The 17,306-nt window shown below is 40.9% G+C and overlaps 1 protein-coding gene across 1 annotated transcript in view; it reads right to left on the bottom strand.

The window, feature by feature from the left end:
- Nucleotides 1–3,505: 3,505 nt before the first annotated feature.
- PCNT (pericentrin) overlaps nt 3,506–17,306 on the bottom strand; it is a 125,930-nt gene continuing 112,129 nt past the window's right edge. Inside the window, exons 49-54 of the mRNA XM_074145920.1 lie at nt 14,471–14,635; nt 12,910–13,148; nt 11,971–12,059; nt 10,352–10,505; nt 7,708–7,835; nt 3,506–3,901 (exon numbers count right to left, since the gene is read on the bottom strand). Of these exons, the coding sequence (XP_074002021.1) occupies nt 3,858–3,901; nt 7,708–7,835; nt 10,352–10,505; nt 11,971–12,059; nt 12,910–13,148; nt 14,471–14,635 (819 nt within the window). The 3' untranslated portion in view covers nt 3,506–3,857. The remainder of the gene's footprint in view (nt 3,902–7,707; nt 7,836–10,351; nt 10,506–11,970; nt 12,060–12,909; nt 13,149–14,470; nt 14,636–17,306) is intronic.

Raw genomic sequence — 17,306 nt, 5'->3', positions numbered from 1 at the left:
GAAACAGTTTTCTTGGGTTCTGCTGCCACTAGAATGTCATCCTCGTATTGGAGTATTTTGCCAATTGATTTCCAAATATTGTTGGACTATTCTTGAACCCTTGGGACAATACAGTCCAGGTGAGTCGCGTTTTGCATCTGGTTGCAGGACCTTCCCATTCAAAAGCAAATATTGCCAGGCCGCTTTTATCTAGCGCTATGCAGAAGAAAGCATCCTTAAGATCAAGGACCATAAACCGCTTATATTCCTCTCAGAGATGCTAACACAGTATACAGGTTGGCTACTACTAGATGTATATCTTGGGTAATCTGATTTATAGCTCTTAAATCCTGAACTAGCCTATAATCTGTACCAGTCTGCTTTTTCACCGGCAAAATTGGAGCGTTATATTCTGACTCACATTCTACCAGTAATCTGTAATTTAAAAATTTTGTCATTAACCCTTCTAAACCTTTTCTTCCAGTTTGATAGGATGTTGGTTTTGCCTTACCCATCTGGCTCCTGGTTTCAGAATGATCTTTACCGGATCTGCCAGTTTTGATTGTCCTGGAACTTTGTTGGCCCAGACCAGAGGTATTACTGCATCCTCCACCTCCACTGGATTTTCCTCCCCCTTTCATTGCACATTCTGTAACATAAAAATTCTCGCTTTCACAGCCTTTGATTCTGGTATCAACAGTTTTACTTGTCCTTCCTTAAAAGTTATTTGTGCATCCAATTTACTCAACAAATCCCTCCCCATGAGGGGCACTGGACATTCAGGCATATATAGGAATTGGTGAACCATCCAGTGCTTTCCCAGCTTAAATTTTAGAGGTCTCAAAAAGGGCCAATTTTGCTGTTTCCCTGTAGCACCAACAACACTTACAGTCTCACAGTCAAGGCTCCCTTAACAAGTATTAAGTAGAGAATAAGTAGAATTTTTAGTTGACACTGGAGCTATCTTATCTTTCCCCAGCTCTAATGTAAGAAGGGGTTCGGCTGGGGATGACTCCCCCGGTTCTCCTTAGGATTCTAAACCCATCATCTTGACGGCCTGCAGGATCGAGCCTTGGGCACTTGTTTTTCCAATGTCCTTGTTCTTTGCAGATTGCACACTCATCTTCTGCCAAATGAGTTCCCCTCCCACTCCCAATTCCTCTGTAGCCTCCTCTACCTCCCCGGGTCCCATTCACTCCTCCCAGAGCAACTCCAGTCAATGTGGCAATTGATCTCCCCTCTCTTTGATTCTCCCTGTGGGCCTGGCTGGTCTCCCTCTCCTTTTCTCTGTTATTATAGACCATCCAAACCACCTCCAATGGTTTTCCCAGATCCCTCGAATCTGCTCCTTCTAACTTTTGGAGTTTCTTTCGTTTATCTGGGGCAGATTGTCCCATAAAAATAGAGGCTAATTGCACAGTCTCTTCCGGCTTATCGGGGTCCAGGTTCATATGTGTCCTAGCAGTATTCTTTAGCCATTCCATAAATACAATTTTGACCAATTAACTGCTTTTGGCATAGCATGTCTTATTCCAAATAGCAACCATCTCTGATACCTGGTTAAGAGTCCCCGGGGTCCCAGTTGATTAGGGTCCCACCCCAGGACCGTAGTAGGAAAATTCTGATCTACCGTTCCCTGCAAATCCCCATTAGCGTGTGTCCCCTTCTGCCTGTTTCCAGGCTACACTCAATACCATGCTTTTCTCTGTGCTGTCCAGTAATGTTTCCAAAATCACCTGCAGATCATTCCAGTCAGAGCCCTGAGTTCTAATAATAGTCTCAAATACCTTAGCCACTTTCTCCAGATCTTCCCTGTAAACTCCTGCTGTTTGCTTCCATGACCACAGGTTCGGTATTGAGAATGGTACCTTTACTGTTACCGGACCGTTATTTCCGACTCCCTGTCTCAATGGCGCCAAATAACCCTCTCCTGTCTACCCCTGGTTCTGCCTGCAATTGGGCTAAATCCCTCTGCCCCCTCAAACTGCCCTTCACTCTCCCAGCTGTGGCTTCACTTCCTCTTGCCCTTCCCCCGTCTTCATCGTCACCCTCCTGGCCCAAATCTTCTTCTCTCCCCTTTGTCTTGGGGCCACCGCTAACACTAAATCATCCTGCTCCCTCTCACATTTGAGACATATTTTCCCAATGCTACATGCAGAACAATATCTCCTCAGGTTTTTATTCCCTCTTTCTTTTTCCAGTGCCAGGACCATAGGGTCCTGTGGAGTTTGCCCACAATCCTTCTGCCACTCTGGGTGGTTTCTTAAAGTGAAAAACAAATCTACATATGGTACTTCATCCCATTTGTTTTTCCCTTCTACAAAATAACATAAGATGTAAAATTGTGTTATATTTTAACGTTCCATTCCTTGGCCATTTTTCTTGATCTTCTAAAATATATAACAGTCACCAATTATTAAAATATTCAATCAGTTGTTTCCCCATGAGGGGGCCCCCTCCTATTTGTTTCCAGTGATTCAATATACAACCTAAAGGAGATTTCTTTAAGATCCCCCCTTCCACCAAGGACTTGTTACCCTTATAGGATAACACTCAACAAGTAGAACATCTGCACTTAGATAACGTAGGCCTGGGATGGTCTCAGGGGCACCTTATTGAGCATGCCCAAGATTCCTGCCCTGCTGTTGAAGAGATCAAAGCACAGCTCTGCCGGAATCCTTGAAATACAGGCCCGAACAGCAAGTGGGAGCTCTCTCGCTGTCTCCCTCCCTTGCTAACAAGGACTCTCTTGCCAATAAGGACTCCGTCTCACTCTGCAGAGCCTGCATCCCTTGCTTGCCTGCCTCTGCCCAGGTGCTGCTTCAGAGGTTCCCCGATCCATGAGGTATTGAGATTAAATTTGTTCTTTGCCTTTAATCCATGGTTTTCTGGTTGTTCCTGCGTCCTGCTTGTGTTGGCTCACGCCCCTGCCCAAACTGTTACTTGAAGTAGGGTGGAGGGGACACACCAAACAGGACAAACCCGACGTGCAGTAAGGGCAGACATCTTGTACCGTATGGAAATACCATATGTTGAACATCAAGATAATTCCCTCCCCAAAGCTCAGCTCGTCCCTGTCCCCAGAGGGAACACCAAAGGAAACTGAAGGACAGCTCTGATACTGAGTCAAGTTCATGGCTGGACAGATCAGTCTGATGGGTGAAGGTCACACTGGAGGGAAATCTAACATGCATTTGACTTCCCAAGCCAGCACAGATGAATTATATTGCATGAATTCAGTCAGACCAAATAGCTGATGCATGCATAGCTCAATGGCAGAAGAGCTGAAGGAGCGGTGGCTTGATGCTGAATGGGAGCGTGGTGAGAAAGACTGAGGAAGGACTTATTTAATGTAAAACCAGAAGAGCAAATCCTAAATTCACGGAAGGCTGTATGTATCTTTGATATTTGGGAGAGTATTTTAGCTGTTTTGTAAGAATGATGCTATTAAAACCCAAACAATTTTAGGAACCGCCAATAAGTAAATAGGTAAGGTGGAAACAAATAACCATACAATGTAAGAATTCACTAATAAAATGCCATTTTAATAACTTTTTTTTTCAAGGAATCCAGCTATACACTATAGAAAAATAAACACCAAAGGGACACTTTGCAACTTACAATACAGTGGCGCAGGCACGCTTCAGCTGTTAATGTAGTAGTAATTTCACATGAGAATGTAAAATATTGTTCTTAATGAAAAGTAATTTCCTCTTAAAGTACTAAAATATAATAAAAGTCATAAAAATCTGATGCAAAAGCACTGCCCATTATTCAGTTGCAGAAGAGATCACAACTGCCTCCATTCAGCATGGACCAACTCAGAAGGAAGCAATAACTCAGGGAGGTTCACAGTACAGATTTCAGAAGTGTTATCGTCACTTTTTCATGTGTTTCTGGCGAGGTGGGCCTGGAACTTGTCCTAAATTGAAATAAAACAAATGGATATTAGAAAACTGTTTGTGTTATGAAGCAACTTGGTGCAGTTAGCAGCATATAATTTCCTCAATGTGCTTCACATGAGCTACGCTGAAAGCAATTACCGTTTTCATAAACCACCTAGGAACAATACGAAACAAGATTTGAAAGCTCACACCTGCCAAAGTGAACACTCACACATTAAGACCAGCGCTCAGCCGCAGGCCTACTTGACACACAGCAACGCAGTTGCTCAGTTCAAACTCTACCACTCTTGCAATGATTCAATATGCATCCTGTTGCTGGACAACATCTTGTCACTCAGTAGGCGTTGTAAAGTTCATTAGAAACTGGGAAATCGTTTTGCTCATAGCACTGTTCTAAAGGTTGCAACATCATTCTGTAATTCCTGACATCATCATTCTGGGAACATGAAAATTACAAAACCAATACACACTTTCCACAAAATTGCTATTAATGGTGTCCCAGTTGTAGAATACCTAGCATAAAGCAAAACACCTTATTTCTAAGAAATGTTTCAATTCTAAAATTTGTTTATCTATCTTTATCTGCCATAAACAAGTGCACTACTTGAAGAAAAACCCACAAAGTCACTGTATTAAGGTTTCTAGGTAAAATCCTGCTGAGAACGGTATCATAGTTCCCATGTGGAACTGTCACTGTAGCTGTTGAATTTAGTGATACTAGCAAGACTAGGATTTGTAAGCAAAGCTAGCCTTTTTTGTTTGTTTGTTTTTTAAACTTTTTTTTTGTTTTAATTAGATCAACTCAGAGCACCAGAAAACAGGCAGTGTTTTAGACTTTCCCCAGAGCTGTTGCCCAGCTATGCCAGGCTCCTGTGAATGTTGACAAAGCCAAGATTCCTCTCTTTATAGAGAAACACATCATTTTAAAGCTTAATTTTTCAAAGTTAACGCTAAAAACTTGTTAGGAACGCCACATGCAATCATAAAAAATTGTCTCAGAAATTAACTTGTCATTATTTTTCCAAAAGCAGTAAAGTCAGTAGTCACAATTAATGATGCCTTTTATAGATTGTGGAGAGCCAAGTGAAAACAATGCAGCACCTCTACAACATAGATTAAATGTTCAAACCTGGTGCTGCTGAGGAGCCAGTGCAGTAGAGGCTATTTAAATGAGCATCTGCAATGACTGCAGGGCCAAGACTCACTATTTAATAATGTGATCAGGGATTTAATCTCCACCTCTTCTCCCATAAAAATCACCACAGAAATGATCTGCTGACCAGCAGTAAGAGTACTGGTGACTGGCAGAGATTTTCCAGATATGGTCGAATATTTTTCTCATCTTGGCACAATCACTACAGAGCGACACATCTTCGGGCAAAGGCTGAAGACAACTACAGGAGGCAAATCTGCCCGGGAAACAGCAGCTGACAATGGGCTTAGCTGAAAGAAACCTAAGATGTGCATGTGCAATGTGTGAAGAAATCCACGTGGCCCTCCCATAGTGCCACAGCCAAATATCTACCTTGTAATCTTTCCAGCTTTTGGCTGAAATTATGGGAAGCCAGGAGCGGTGGTTGGTGGAAGAAAGTAATCGGTGCTTGCCTAGAGATCAAGGACCATACTGACCCTAAGGTAGCATGACAAAGTAAATTGATTGTCTGGATGAGCAGCCAGAAGTAACATGGGGAAGGAACCAGCAATAGCAGGTGACAGGGATAAAGGTTGGATGAAAACATCAATGGCGTTATCTCACCTGGTGGCCCATATTAGCTCAGACCAGGAAACTAGCAACATAAACCTGGATGGGTGAAGATGCTCTAAAGACCTTGGAGGAATAGCTGTCAGCAGGCTACTCAGGAGCCTCCACAGAGGAGGCAGCGCTGGAGCTTTGTGCTTCCTCGGCCTAGATGAAGCTATGTGTTATACCCAGATGTGGACCACGGTCATCACGATCTCATCCCTGTCAGTGATTTCAGCTAACGTGGGTGCCCTCCCCCAGCCACCTGCTGGGATTGGCATGCAGGAGCGTGACTTCCCCTGACGTAGCCACGGCACGGGCTGTGTGGACAGGCTCTGTGTGCACGTGCATATAAATGCTACGTTGCTGTTTGATTTATGTTGCTGCCCTGCAGTGGGGAAAAGAGACAGCAGGAGTCTGCCCCTGCAACAGAATGGTTACACATATTAACAGGGAACAAGTTATCTGCGTATTTGGTCTAGCAGAAATAACGCAGCAGCCGCAAGTCCAGCTCTGTTTTCATAATCCAGAGATACTAATACACTGGAGAAGGCTTAGACATGAGTCTCAAAAATAGCAAAACATTAGAAAACACATCTAATTATATCTTGATAGATGATTTGAGGATGACATGATGACAGTTTATAAATTATTCCTTTGGACATGGAATTCCTATGATTTAACTAAAACATAACAAGAGCGAGTAACTAGAAGATTAGACAAAGTAAACTCAGTCTAGAAATTAGTTGGCAGTGTTTATGATAACAAAGATAAGTGCCACTACAATCCTGTGTATGCTCTTCAATCAATCTTAGAACTAGATGGCTTTTACCAGCCTCCAATTTAAATATTTTTTAGATCTGCTATGGAATATAAGGAAGCAGTAAAGGAGGAAAGTATTACGGTTTGTGCTGCAGAGAAAGCCCTGCTCAGCTATTACAATGGTTCTCTTTGACTTTAAAGCAAATTAACTCTATAGACAACCTCATTTGAACTGCAATATTTGCTTATTTAGACTTGATAACAGGAGGGGTTGGAAATCATGTGAAATTATTCAGCCTTATCTCTGAAGCATTTCACTAAGAACTTATTTTGAGCAATGCTTCACTTTGACTAGTTTTAGATATGATTTATAAAAAGGTTTCATTTCAGAGACTTGCTGTCCTGGTTTGGGGTAAAAACAGAATGAATTTTCTGTTCAGTAATTTTGCTTTGTAGCTGGGCCTCTTCTAACTAACTAAACTCTGAAATTAACAGCATATTGTTCAGAAACTGTTCACTCTCACAGTGATAAGACCGGATTATACCAAGGAATGCTGTGCAGAGAGGCCCTCGCTTATACTTACTGCTGTAACAGCCAAGGTCAGGTAGCTTTGTTATTTGCCCCATTGGAGGGTCGGAAGCAGAAAAGCGTGGAGGGGTCACACCTGTGGGGAGGAGGGGGCAGGACAGGTGACCCAAACCTGACCAACAGGGTATTCCATCCCATCTGCCCCATGCTCCGTATAAAAGCTGAGGGATCAAAGGGTCAACTCTCTTCCTTCAATGGCCGACGTCCGAGGAGGACCCTGTCTGTTCGTCTGCCTTTGATCCTGATCCGAGCATTCCTGACTCCAGATCTGGAATCCAGCTCCTGTCCATCACCGAGTCCAGTCTGGGACTTTTCCCTGTGCCTGCTGGTGACGTCATCGTCATCTTGGAAGCTTGATATGTTTTTTTTATATACTGTATACTTTTTTCTTTTTTCTTTTTTTCTTATTATTTATTATTTCATTATTTATTAATATTTTCATTAAAGTAGTTTAGTTTTTTCTAAACTCATAAATCTCTTTTATCTCTTCCTCTCCTCTCTTTTCCTTAGGGGGGGGGAGGGAGGGGCCATCTGTCATTCTGATTGGTCAATCCGGTCAAAACCACGACACTTGCTTAATTTTTTCTCCCCCTCCCCTCCCCCCAATAATTATAATTATTAAAATGATGCTCTTTACATGCTTTAAGTGTTATAGGCAACATGTAGGAAGAACCTTGCAAAAAGCAGCCCAGACTGCTGGCAGCTGTGAGGAGTAACAAGGTTGTTCTTACCTGGTTGTGCACCCCCTAGTCTTTGCTGGATAACCTCTAAGCGATGGATGTATTCTGTTAGTGATCGTTCAGGATCCTGAGCAGGCACAAGTGACTTTTCTGAAGCTGAACTTGTGGGTGGATGCAATCTTAAAAGGAAAACAAATTATTTTCTTCTTCTCATGCTATACTCTCAAATAAATATAATTAAGTTACATTCATACAGACAGTGATTCAGTGCAAAGCAAACTAGAACAACAGTAAAAACAACCACCACCAAAAAGTTACATATAAAACAATACATCTCTGTATACAGGGGAGTTAGAAGAAAGGATGTTTTGATTAAAAGCTGGAGTATCTATGAATCTCTGTCTATTGATATGCAGGTAAGAAAGCTGCAGCCAGAGGCAAGTCCAAATGGCCAAGTGAGAAAAGACCCACTTCTGCAGAGAAGGACTAAAAAGCAACATGCTGCATCCAGGCATGTACTCTCCTGTTCAGCAGGTAAAATGCTATATCGAAGGACAAGGTTGAAAAGTAAGACCCTTTAGATGGTACACTGTTGCCTTTCTGGACGTTAACAACAAATTTTAAATATCAGCAGAAATATACATTGGAAAGGAAACTGTGCAAAACACACTCCTATTTGCATTTAGGATTTACTCCTTCCCCTTGCACTTTTTATAATTAGCAGAAGGTAGTTCCTATCCATCCCTTCTCTAGGAAACAAAAACAGCAACAGGCATCATGTAACCTATCTCAGATTCACATTGCACTTCAGCTACCACTAACCCAGTCACACAGAGTAATCAGTCAGGGCCTACTATTATTAATACCCGTGTTCCATACAATACAGATGCCTTTTTTTTTTTGATAGGTAAGCTGCCAGTTACTGTTTCTGGCTGTCAAACGCAGATCTGTGCTGTGACAGAGGAACAGGGTGGGGTAGAATTAAGTCTTATGGGAAATGCTTGCAGGTCACAGAATCACAGAATGATATGGGATTGGTAGGGACCTCTGGAGAACATCTAGTCCAACCCCCTGCCAAAGCAGGTCCATCTAGAGGAGGTTGCACAGGAACATGTCCACGGGGGGTTTGAATGTCTCCAGAGAAGGAGACTTCACCACCTCTCTGGGCAGCCTCTTCCAGGGCTCTGCCACCCTCACAGGAAAGAAGTTCCTCCTCATCTTTAGGTGGAACTTCTTACATTCAAGTTTGTGCCCATTTCCTCTTGTCCTGTCACTGGGCACCACTGAAAAAAGACCAGCCCCATCCTCTTGACACCCACCCTTTAAGTATATATAAGCATTGATCAGATCCCCCCTCAGTCTTCTCTTCTCCAGACTAAAAAGACCCAAGTCCCTCAGCCTCTCCTCATAAGAGAGATGCTCCGGGCCCCTCATCATCTTTGTAGCCCTCTGCTGTACCCTCTCCAGCAGTTCCCTGTCCTTCTTGAACTGGGGAGCCCAGAACTGGTCCCAGTGCTCCAGATGGGGCCTCACCAGGGCAGAGCAGAGGGGCAGGATGACCTCCCTCAACCTGCTGGTCACACTCTTCCTGATGCACCCCAGGATGCCATTGGCCTTCTTGGCCACAAGGGCACATTGCTGGCTCATGGTCATCCTGTTGTCCACCAGGACTCCCAGGTCTTTTTCCTCAGAGCTGCTCTCCAGCAGGTCAGCCCCCAACCTGTACTGGTCTCTAACTCTCCAAAACGTTTTGCTAAATTCTATCAAAACAGAACACTACATGTCCTTCGTGACAAGCACTGTCCTGTCCTCTAAATTAGTCAGCACTTTTAAAAACCTTAAAATAATTTGGAGCATGGGCTGTCTTTGCATACCTCTAGATCACCTACTCCCTTACTAGTTTTTTTTAATTAAGAAAATTCTTGCCTGCTGGTTAAAGTTTCCAATTTAGCAAGGAGGTTAATGAACAAAGAACACATCCCAAGCTGATGAGACTGAGAACAGCTACTTTCACCTCCTAAAAATCCTTACTTTAAGGAGGAAGCCACGTACAAGGAGTGACTTGGGAAACGAGATGTTACACCCAGTAATAGACTATAGAATACCTGAAGTTATTCTGGGTCCCAGGAGAGCCTTCAGGCCACCTTCCTCCAACTTAAGCACAGAGATGCAGCTCAGGCCTTGTCTTAGAAGCACTGTGCAGAACGTCACCCATGACATTCAACCCAGCAACAAGTCTCCGAGGTTGTATTTCAGTGCAGAACTGGACATAATTCATGAAAAACTGCAATAGCACACACCCCACAGGTTCTCTACCTCCCATTCTGTGTGCAGAGAGTCTAAAGGCGTCCCATACTAATGCAATATTGTAGGGGAGCCACTTCCACAGGATGCTTAGAAATTAATCTCCAACTTAGATGGCAAAAGCGACATATAGCCATTAAAAATCCTGTAGCCTGTCCAAATTAAATTTGGGAACACAACTAGGAATGCTCTTAGTCCAATAATGTCAGACATGCTTAAAGCAAATGAGAAGTTTTCTTCTCTTGTAGCATTCCGAAAGAAATAAAACATTTACCAGATCCAATAAAACAAATTCCTCTTCTTGTTCAAGTACCTCCTCTAATAAGTGGTTACATTTTTATGAAAGACTGTCTGTCAAGGGGATTGACACGGGCAGCAACTGCAGACTGACCTGTTGTGTGAGCAGTAGGAGGCTCTGGGCAAGCGGCTCACAAATCTTGCAGAGCTGGTTCTGCGGCAGAGCCCAGTGTCCCTGGTTGGGGGAGAGCTGAGCTGAACAGCTTGGGGCTGCTGCTCTTTCAGAATTTCTGTTCTGGCACCAGACGCTGTGTTAGATATGAAACAGTTAAAAAATAGCCTGTTTTGAATGGTTCCAGTGCATATCATAAACATAACCAATAAACCCCACAAGAATTACAGCAGAGTACAATTGTGTTTGGTTTTAAATGCAGCTAAAATACACTTTCTATAGCTGACTGCTTTATTGCTTTGGTTTTTTGTTTGTTTGAAACAGATTTAACAGAAGTTAGAAATTTTCATGTGAAACAACTCCTTCCTACAAATGGAGAACTTGCACTATTTTCTTTCTCCAGACTTGTTTTTTTTCAGTAGCTGTTGCTATATCCACACAGGGAATGTTCCAATATACACAAAATATTTTTTCAAGAAATTTTAATACTTGTTGCTTGCTCTAACTATATGTTACTGTTGACTTACAGTCTCCAACTTTAGAGACAGCAGAGAAAGGAAGAGTTTTTTTTGTTTGGTTTGTGGAGGTGGGGTATTGTTTTGTTTTCACTAAAAAAGAAAATCGCCTTTTGATAAGTCCTTCAAATCACAAAAAAAAAATCAAATATTTTTTAATGAGGCTTACAGGATGCTATTATGTAGTGGGGTAGAAAGTTCAGGATGCATCTCAGGATTCAAGTTTCATAGGAATCACACACAGTGGTTTTATGTAGGAAGTTGGGTTTTTTTAAAATAAGTATTTCCAGCAATTTAGAACAGTGAAAATTATGTAGTACCAGGTAACAAAAAATACACTATTTAATCTCAATTTTTGTTTAGTGTTAAAAAGCTACAAGTAGTGGAGTATTCCATAAAATGGGACAGTTCCAGAACACTGGGTACTGCATTCAGATGTTTGTTCGAATTCTTGCAAACACATCCGTAAGTAACTCAAAGGAACACCGTCCTTACAGAATGCATCAGACCATCTATCCATCTGCTCCACTTTGTCATCTTTGATAGCACTTAATAAACTCCAGAGAAAATAGAGTATATCTGCCATCGAATTAAGTCTCTTCTGAACCTCTGGAACCACTTAGAACCTCTTTTTCACCTCTGGTAACACTAGTGAGTACACCACTTCTAAGACTTATTTTGATACCACATATATCCGTCTTAATACTATTCCAGCAGTATTTGTCCTTGACTTATTAATAACTCAAGGCATTAATTTCCATTACAGGTAGCTTCAAACTGTACCAAACATAATTCTCTGATGAGTTTTATGAACTCAGTTTCGCAGCTTGAGCAGTTGCAGTAAAGGGAGAAGAGAAGGAACCATTGTTGCAAATTATAAATTCTGAAAGTTTTCAATTGTAATTTCTTACAATGTCCTTGTAAATTCTTAATCACTGTGTTCAGGAAATGAATAAACACATTTGTGCGAACAGATAAACAGATTTTGCCACTTCTGTGGGTATTTTTTTTATTTTTGTTTTTAAATGAAGCACATCACTAAGAGAAATTATGATTAAAACCAAAGAACTTGTTGAAAATGCTTACCTGTATTACCTCCTATACTGTGAAAAATGGTTTCACCCTGTGCGCTCTTCCTGCTAACTTTATTCCACTTTTTCACCAAAAACTTTAACCTTAGTAACAAAATAAATTTGTAGTATCATTAAAAATAAGCAAAAATACACCAAATGCAGTATCATTAAAAATAAGCAAAAATACACCAAATTTTAATATTAAACTCTTTGTTGGCATGAAATGTATTAAGCAACGTAAGTAACAATCCTTGCAGGAATGGAGGAAGAATTCTTTAACTTCAGTCTTTAGAATAAAGGCTTATTCCATTTTATTCTACAGCAATCCTCTAACTGTTGGAAAGGTTTGCTTGTTTTGGCACAGCTCCTCCACTCTGCCCCTAATCTCCAGAGAGTTCTGTGGCAGCTCTTCCTGCCTCAGAGGAGTAGTTTGGAGGTCACTGTTCCTACATCCTTTGATATTGCACTCATAGCACCCATGTCAAAGACAACAGCCTAAAGATATTCTGTGCCATCTCCTGAAAGTCTTAAATTTTTACTAGACAAGGGAATTGCTCAGAAGTAACCACTATTTTTTTCATTAAGTGGGCTCAAAAGCCATTATGAGATGGCATATTGTCCCAAGTACAGCTAACAAAATCCATTTGATAGAAATTGCCAGAGTATGATAGAATTACACCCAATGAAACACAGGCTACTGGATTCAAGAGAAGAAAACCATCGCTGATGAGATGACCACATTCTGATACAAGACAGACTATCCAATGAGTCCAAACAGATAGAGGGTCAGACCTAAAAGGACATCAGTTTGTAATGGTTGTGCACTGATTCTCAAATACATTGCAGCTGGGTATCCCTCAAGACAAAAGCAGCTTTTTATAAATCTTTAGTTTAGTACTCATCCAACGGAGCACTGACACCACATACGAGACAGTGAGTGTTTTGGCTTTACCTTGATACTGCAATGATTACCCTGACTGCGCATCTGAACTTGGTAAAAGGACGGGAACGTGATCCAGAACACTGTAGGTCTGCAGGTGAGGGGTAGATTCCCATACGTGCTATTAGAGAAAGGGTTGCTTGCTCACAGTCCTGAAATCCACCAAGGAGCAGCAAGAGGTATTTCTTCTGATAAACTAGAGCCTTTCTAAAACTCTCTGCTCTAAGGTATTTCCTATATAATCTCTGCAACTGGAAAAAGAAAAAAAAAGGAAAAAGAAATACAGTCTGTTACAATTTAGCTACAGAAAGCTCAGAAAAGTTAGTTGCTTTTTCCAGCAGTATCTCCCACAACTTTGTTGTGCATAGGCATCTAAAACCTATTTTCTGCTTTACAAAATTGTAGAAAGCTATTTAATAAAGTATGGAAGCAGTGTACACTTATCTCTAAAATTAAATTTTGAGCAAGTATTTGTATAACAGAGTCTGTGACTTGGCCAGTTTTGGTGCAAAGTTGTGGTATTACACTCTGGCAGTTTGGACCTCATACATGGAGGTTTCTACCAAGTTTCCCAAAGTTCTGTATGTTTATGAAGTATTGGCCAGCCTAGAAAATTTTGGCACAGTTACTGGTTGATGTGCAGAAAACCAACCACAAACAGTCTTCACATCAAATATCCATACTGCAAACACAAGGGCAGCTGGAACAATTCTGTACATAGCTAAAAAGAACCTGAGCTTGGATTGTCAGACTGCCTTCTATCTCCTCAATGTTTCAAAGCAAAATTGTCATAGTCTAAACAGTGTTATTCTTTAACAAAGAAAATAACATCTGCTTTCAATAAACATTAACGAATAAGTATGTTGGGATAAGTGCCCATCTGACTTGATTACAAACAAATGAGTCAGAGGAATAAAAACTATTTAAGATTGGGGGGAAAAAATAAAAATAACAGATGTTCCATATTTTCATGCTTAGACAAGAAATCTGAATTTCTATCTCATTTAAGAGCAGAGATTTCAAAGAGCTAGGTTACATCTTGTGCAAGTTCCTGTCTAACACTAAGAAAGTTAAAAAGGAACTTTTCTGATGTGGGACACATGGGGAAAGTGTTGCTAATTTAATATGCAGTTTATAAAACTGTTCATCTATAAAATCACTCTTTAAAACAGCACCTGAAAAAGACTACAGCAATAAGTGAAAGTTAAAGGCCATAATCTGACAGGTACTTCTATCCACAGAAATCTGAGCTGTACACATCCAGGCTCTTCTGCAACAGCAAGTTTTATCATATTTATAAAAAAAAAAAATAGAATTACTGAATTACCTGTTCTACATGTGACATTAATCCCTTAGGCAATGCCCCAAAAAAATTACTAACAAGGACTGAAGTCTCCAGAGGATTTTATGATCTTGAGTTGGTAACAGTTTTCACACAGCAAATCTGTTCAACAGGCAAGACAGCGGAAAGCAAACCAAGTGCCAAAGGTTTAAACGACATGCTAACGGCTATGGCATTGCTCGCTCATCAAGCTCCAGATAGCCCATTTGCAGGCCATCCCGATCATTTTACCTTAGGACTGGAAGATTCTACCACTGGTTTGTTTTCAGTTTCAACGGTTGCTTTAGCCTGTTCTGACTCAGCCTGTTTCGGTGCATTCTGCAAAATGTTTCTCTCTCGCTGCCCAGCATCTCTTCCCAGTTCTTGAACAAAGTCAGTATCATCCGCAGACCCGATCTATAAAATAAACCCAAAGGAAGTGAGACGTGATGGTTTTTGCACATTACTTTCACAGCCAAACATCTCAAACCAAATAATACCCTAACTTTATGGACGAACTAAAACATAATGAGCCTGAAAATGAGCAGTGGCATTCAGGTGTTAAAAAGTAGGATGGGTAAATTAAAAACACACATGCAGACCTTCTTAAAAAGTATCAAATTAATTGTTAATCAAACCACCCCTTCTCTACAGATCTGTCCGATCGCTTAACAGGAATCATATGCCCTTTAATAACAGAAGCCTCTCAAACATTTTGAAACAGAAAAAAAAATTATCTGGCTTTCTTCAACATCCACACACAGCACAGAAACTGTGAAGAAAGGTGTCTGTGTATATGCACACACAAAAGCATGTTGTGAAGCACCCACAGAAGTAAATTCTGAAAAGTCACATTCAATTCTAAGAAATTCAGTTTTGTGGTAAGTCATCTCTTGTAGGAATGAGACCCACAACTCCAGGTCCTATTTTTTGTGGAAGTTCTGCCTTCATAACCTTCTTCATATTGACTATCAATGTAATGGTCAACAGTTATATCAGCGCATGATGCGGCAAATCACAACAGAGAGAGAAGATATTTTTTGAGACAGTTAATGTTTTATCCCTCAAAATAAAATCTATATATATTAGAGGAGCCAGTGCAGACAACTGACCCCAATTTCTCCTAGCAACTTATTTTAGTACAACCTTATTAAGAGTTTGAACTTTGTCAGGAGTAATTTCTTATGAATACCTTAATGCATGAACACATGCCATTTACATTTGTCTTCCATGAAGAGCACAATTTATTAAGTAAAAAAAAAAATTCTTAAATAATAAACTTCAATAAAACCACAGCCATCTAAGTCTTTTTACTGCCTGCAATATATACAGTAACAAATGGGGATTCCAATGCTATCCGTACCTTCATGGCACATAATCCACCTCCCTCTCTTTTGATGTTGCAGCTTTAAAACATCAGAAAGCAAAGACTCTACACTTCTCAATATATTTAAAACTAGTTTAAAAAATGCTTCAGTACTGTTTTGAAATTAGGTATTTATTTCTGTCCAAGTTAAATCCTTGTCCTGTACTTATCTACTTCACAGATGTTCTATACAATTTCAAGTTTTTACACTGAAGTTAGATAAACTAAAGCACATAATTCCCTACATGCAGCTTTCACTGGTATGGCGGTTGTGCCATATTATACACAGAGATGGGACAGAAGAGCATTTTGAGATCAAGGGCAGGGAGATAAGGACTTCAGATACAAAACACATTTCAGGTAAGTATTACTAAAAATATTTCAAACATGGGGAAGAAAACCCATCTGTATCACACTGAAGGGGAGGGAAGCTGCTTTATTTTGGCTTCCTCAGCAAGCATCCCAGCAAGGACTATGGTCCCACCATCTTACAGACCTATAAAAGCTCAACTGGAAGGCAGCAACAGATACACCTAATATCTGAAGGAGTTCTACATGATTCATCTACATGTTTGATTTCTACTGCACCAGTTGGCATTTGATTGACCAGTTCACTCCATAGCAATTTTGGCACAAATTTTTCATCATTTTGGCATTTTGCCACTTTCCTTGTCTAATAGTCCCCAATTTATCGCAACTTGAGGTAACAACAGTAAATTCCTTTTGGTCTCCAGAGCATGTGGCTCAGTACCTTAAAGGAAGGAGAAATTCAGGGAGGAAACTGAAAGAAAAGGTGATTCTGGAAAAAATTAAAGCCTGAAAAGAGGGCAAAGAGGAGGGCCTTTGGTGCCCATGGGGGAAAGGATATTAAGGTAGAGTTTCTGCTCTGTAGGCTATAGAAAGGCATGTGTCTTAAGAGTGCTCCACTACACTCTTTTTTTGTTAAACAAAACTTGAGTCCCTTTACTTTATCCTGGTCACAGTCCCTGGAGGAGGCAATAGCAAAGTCTAGTCCAACAAGAGAAGGGACTGCTATTCTGTGTGGCATTCACTGGCTTCATGTTAAGAGGCCCGCTAATTGATGGTGACCAGAGGCTAGAAAACCTCTCCACAAAAAAGTTGTGAAAAGCATTTGCAACAGATTTTCTAATGCAGAATAATTAATGGCATCAGAGGAAAAACAAATAACCCAAACTATTTCTTCTTTTCCAGTATAGTAATAACTTGGAGGGAGCCAAGCCAGAAAGCCAGTTTAACTCTGGAGGAGTTCTGTTAAGTCAGATATAAATAGAGCCATAAGGTTGTCTGGTTCTCCTCACAGGGTCTCCAAGCATTTTGTCCATAGCAGAGGTCTCTAAAGCTTTGTGAGAGGAAGGCTTAACCAAAACAACTCCATGAACACCTGCTTGGGAAAAGGTTACATCCCCCTCCTGAAGGCTGGAGATGATCCAACTGGCAGCCACCTAAGTGGTTGCACAGGCAACAGAAGGAAAATATTTATTGTATTTTGTAAGCAGTTAGGTACAGGGAGAGCTCGCACCATGTCAGGCCAGCTTGTCATACCTCAGACTTTTACAGAGCACAGGAGAACAACAGAACTTACAAAACGCCTCTTCGTGTATCAGACAAGGTGTGTTTTCTGGGGACCTGCCATCAAGCAGGTGAGGGAACAGAGAGAAGCTGAATCGAACAAGAGCCAAGACTGTTAATTAGCCCTAAATC

Source organism: Numenius arquata, chromosome 3 (assembly GCF_964106895.1).
Source record: "Numenius arquata chromosome 3, bNumArq3.hap1.1, whole genome shotgun sequence".
NCBI classification, from domain to species: Eukaryota; Metazoa; Chordata; class Aves; order Charadriiformes; family Scolopacidae; genus Numenius; species Numenius arquata.
The sequence above is the reverse complement of the archived record's forward strand: the minus strand, read 5'-3'. Positions and strand labels throughout refer to the sequence as shown.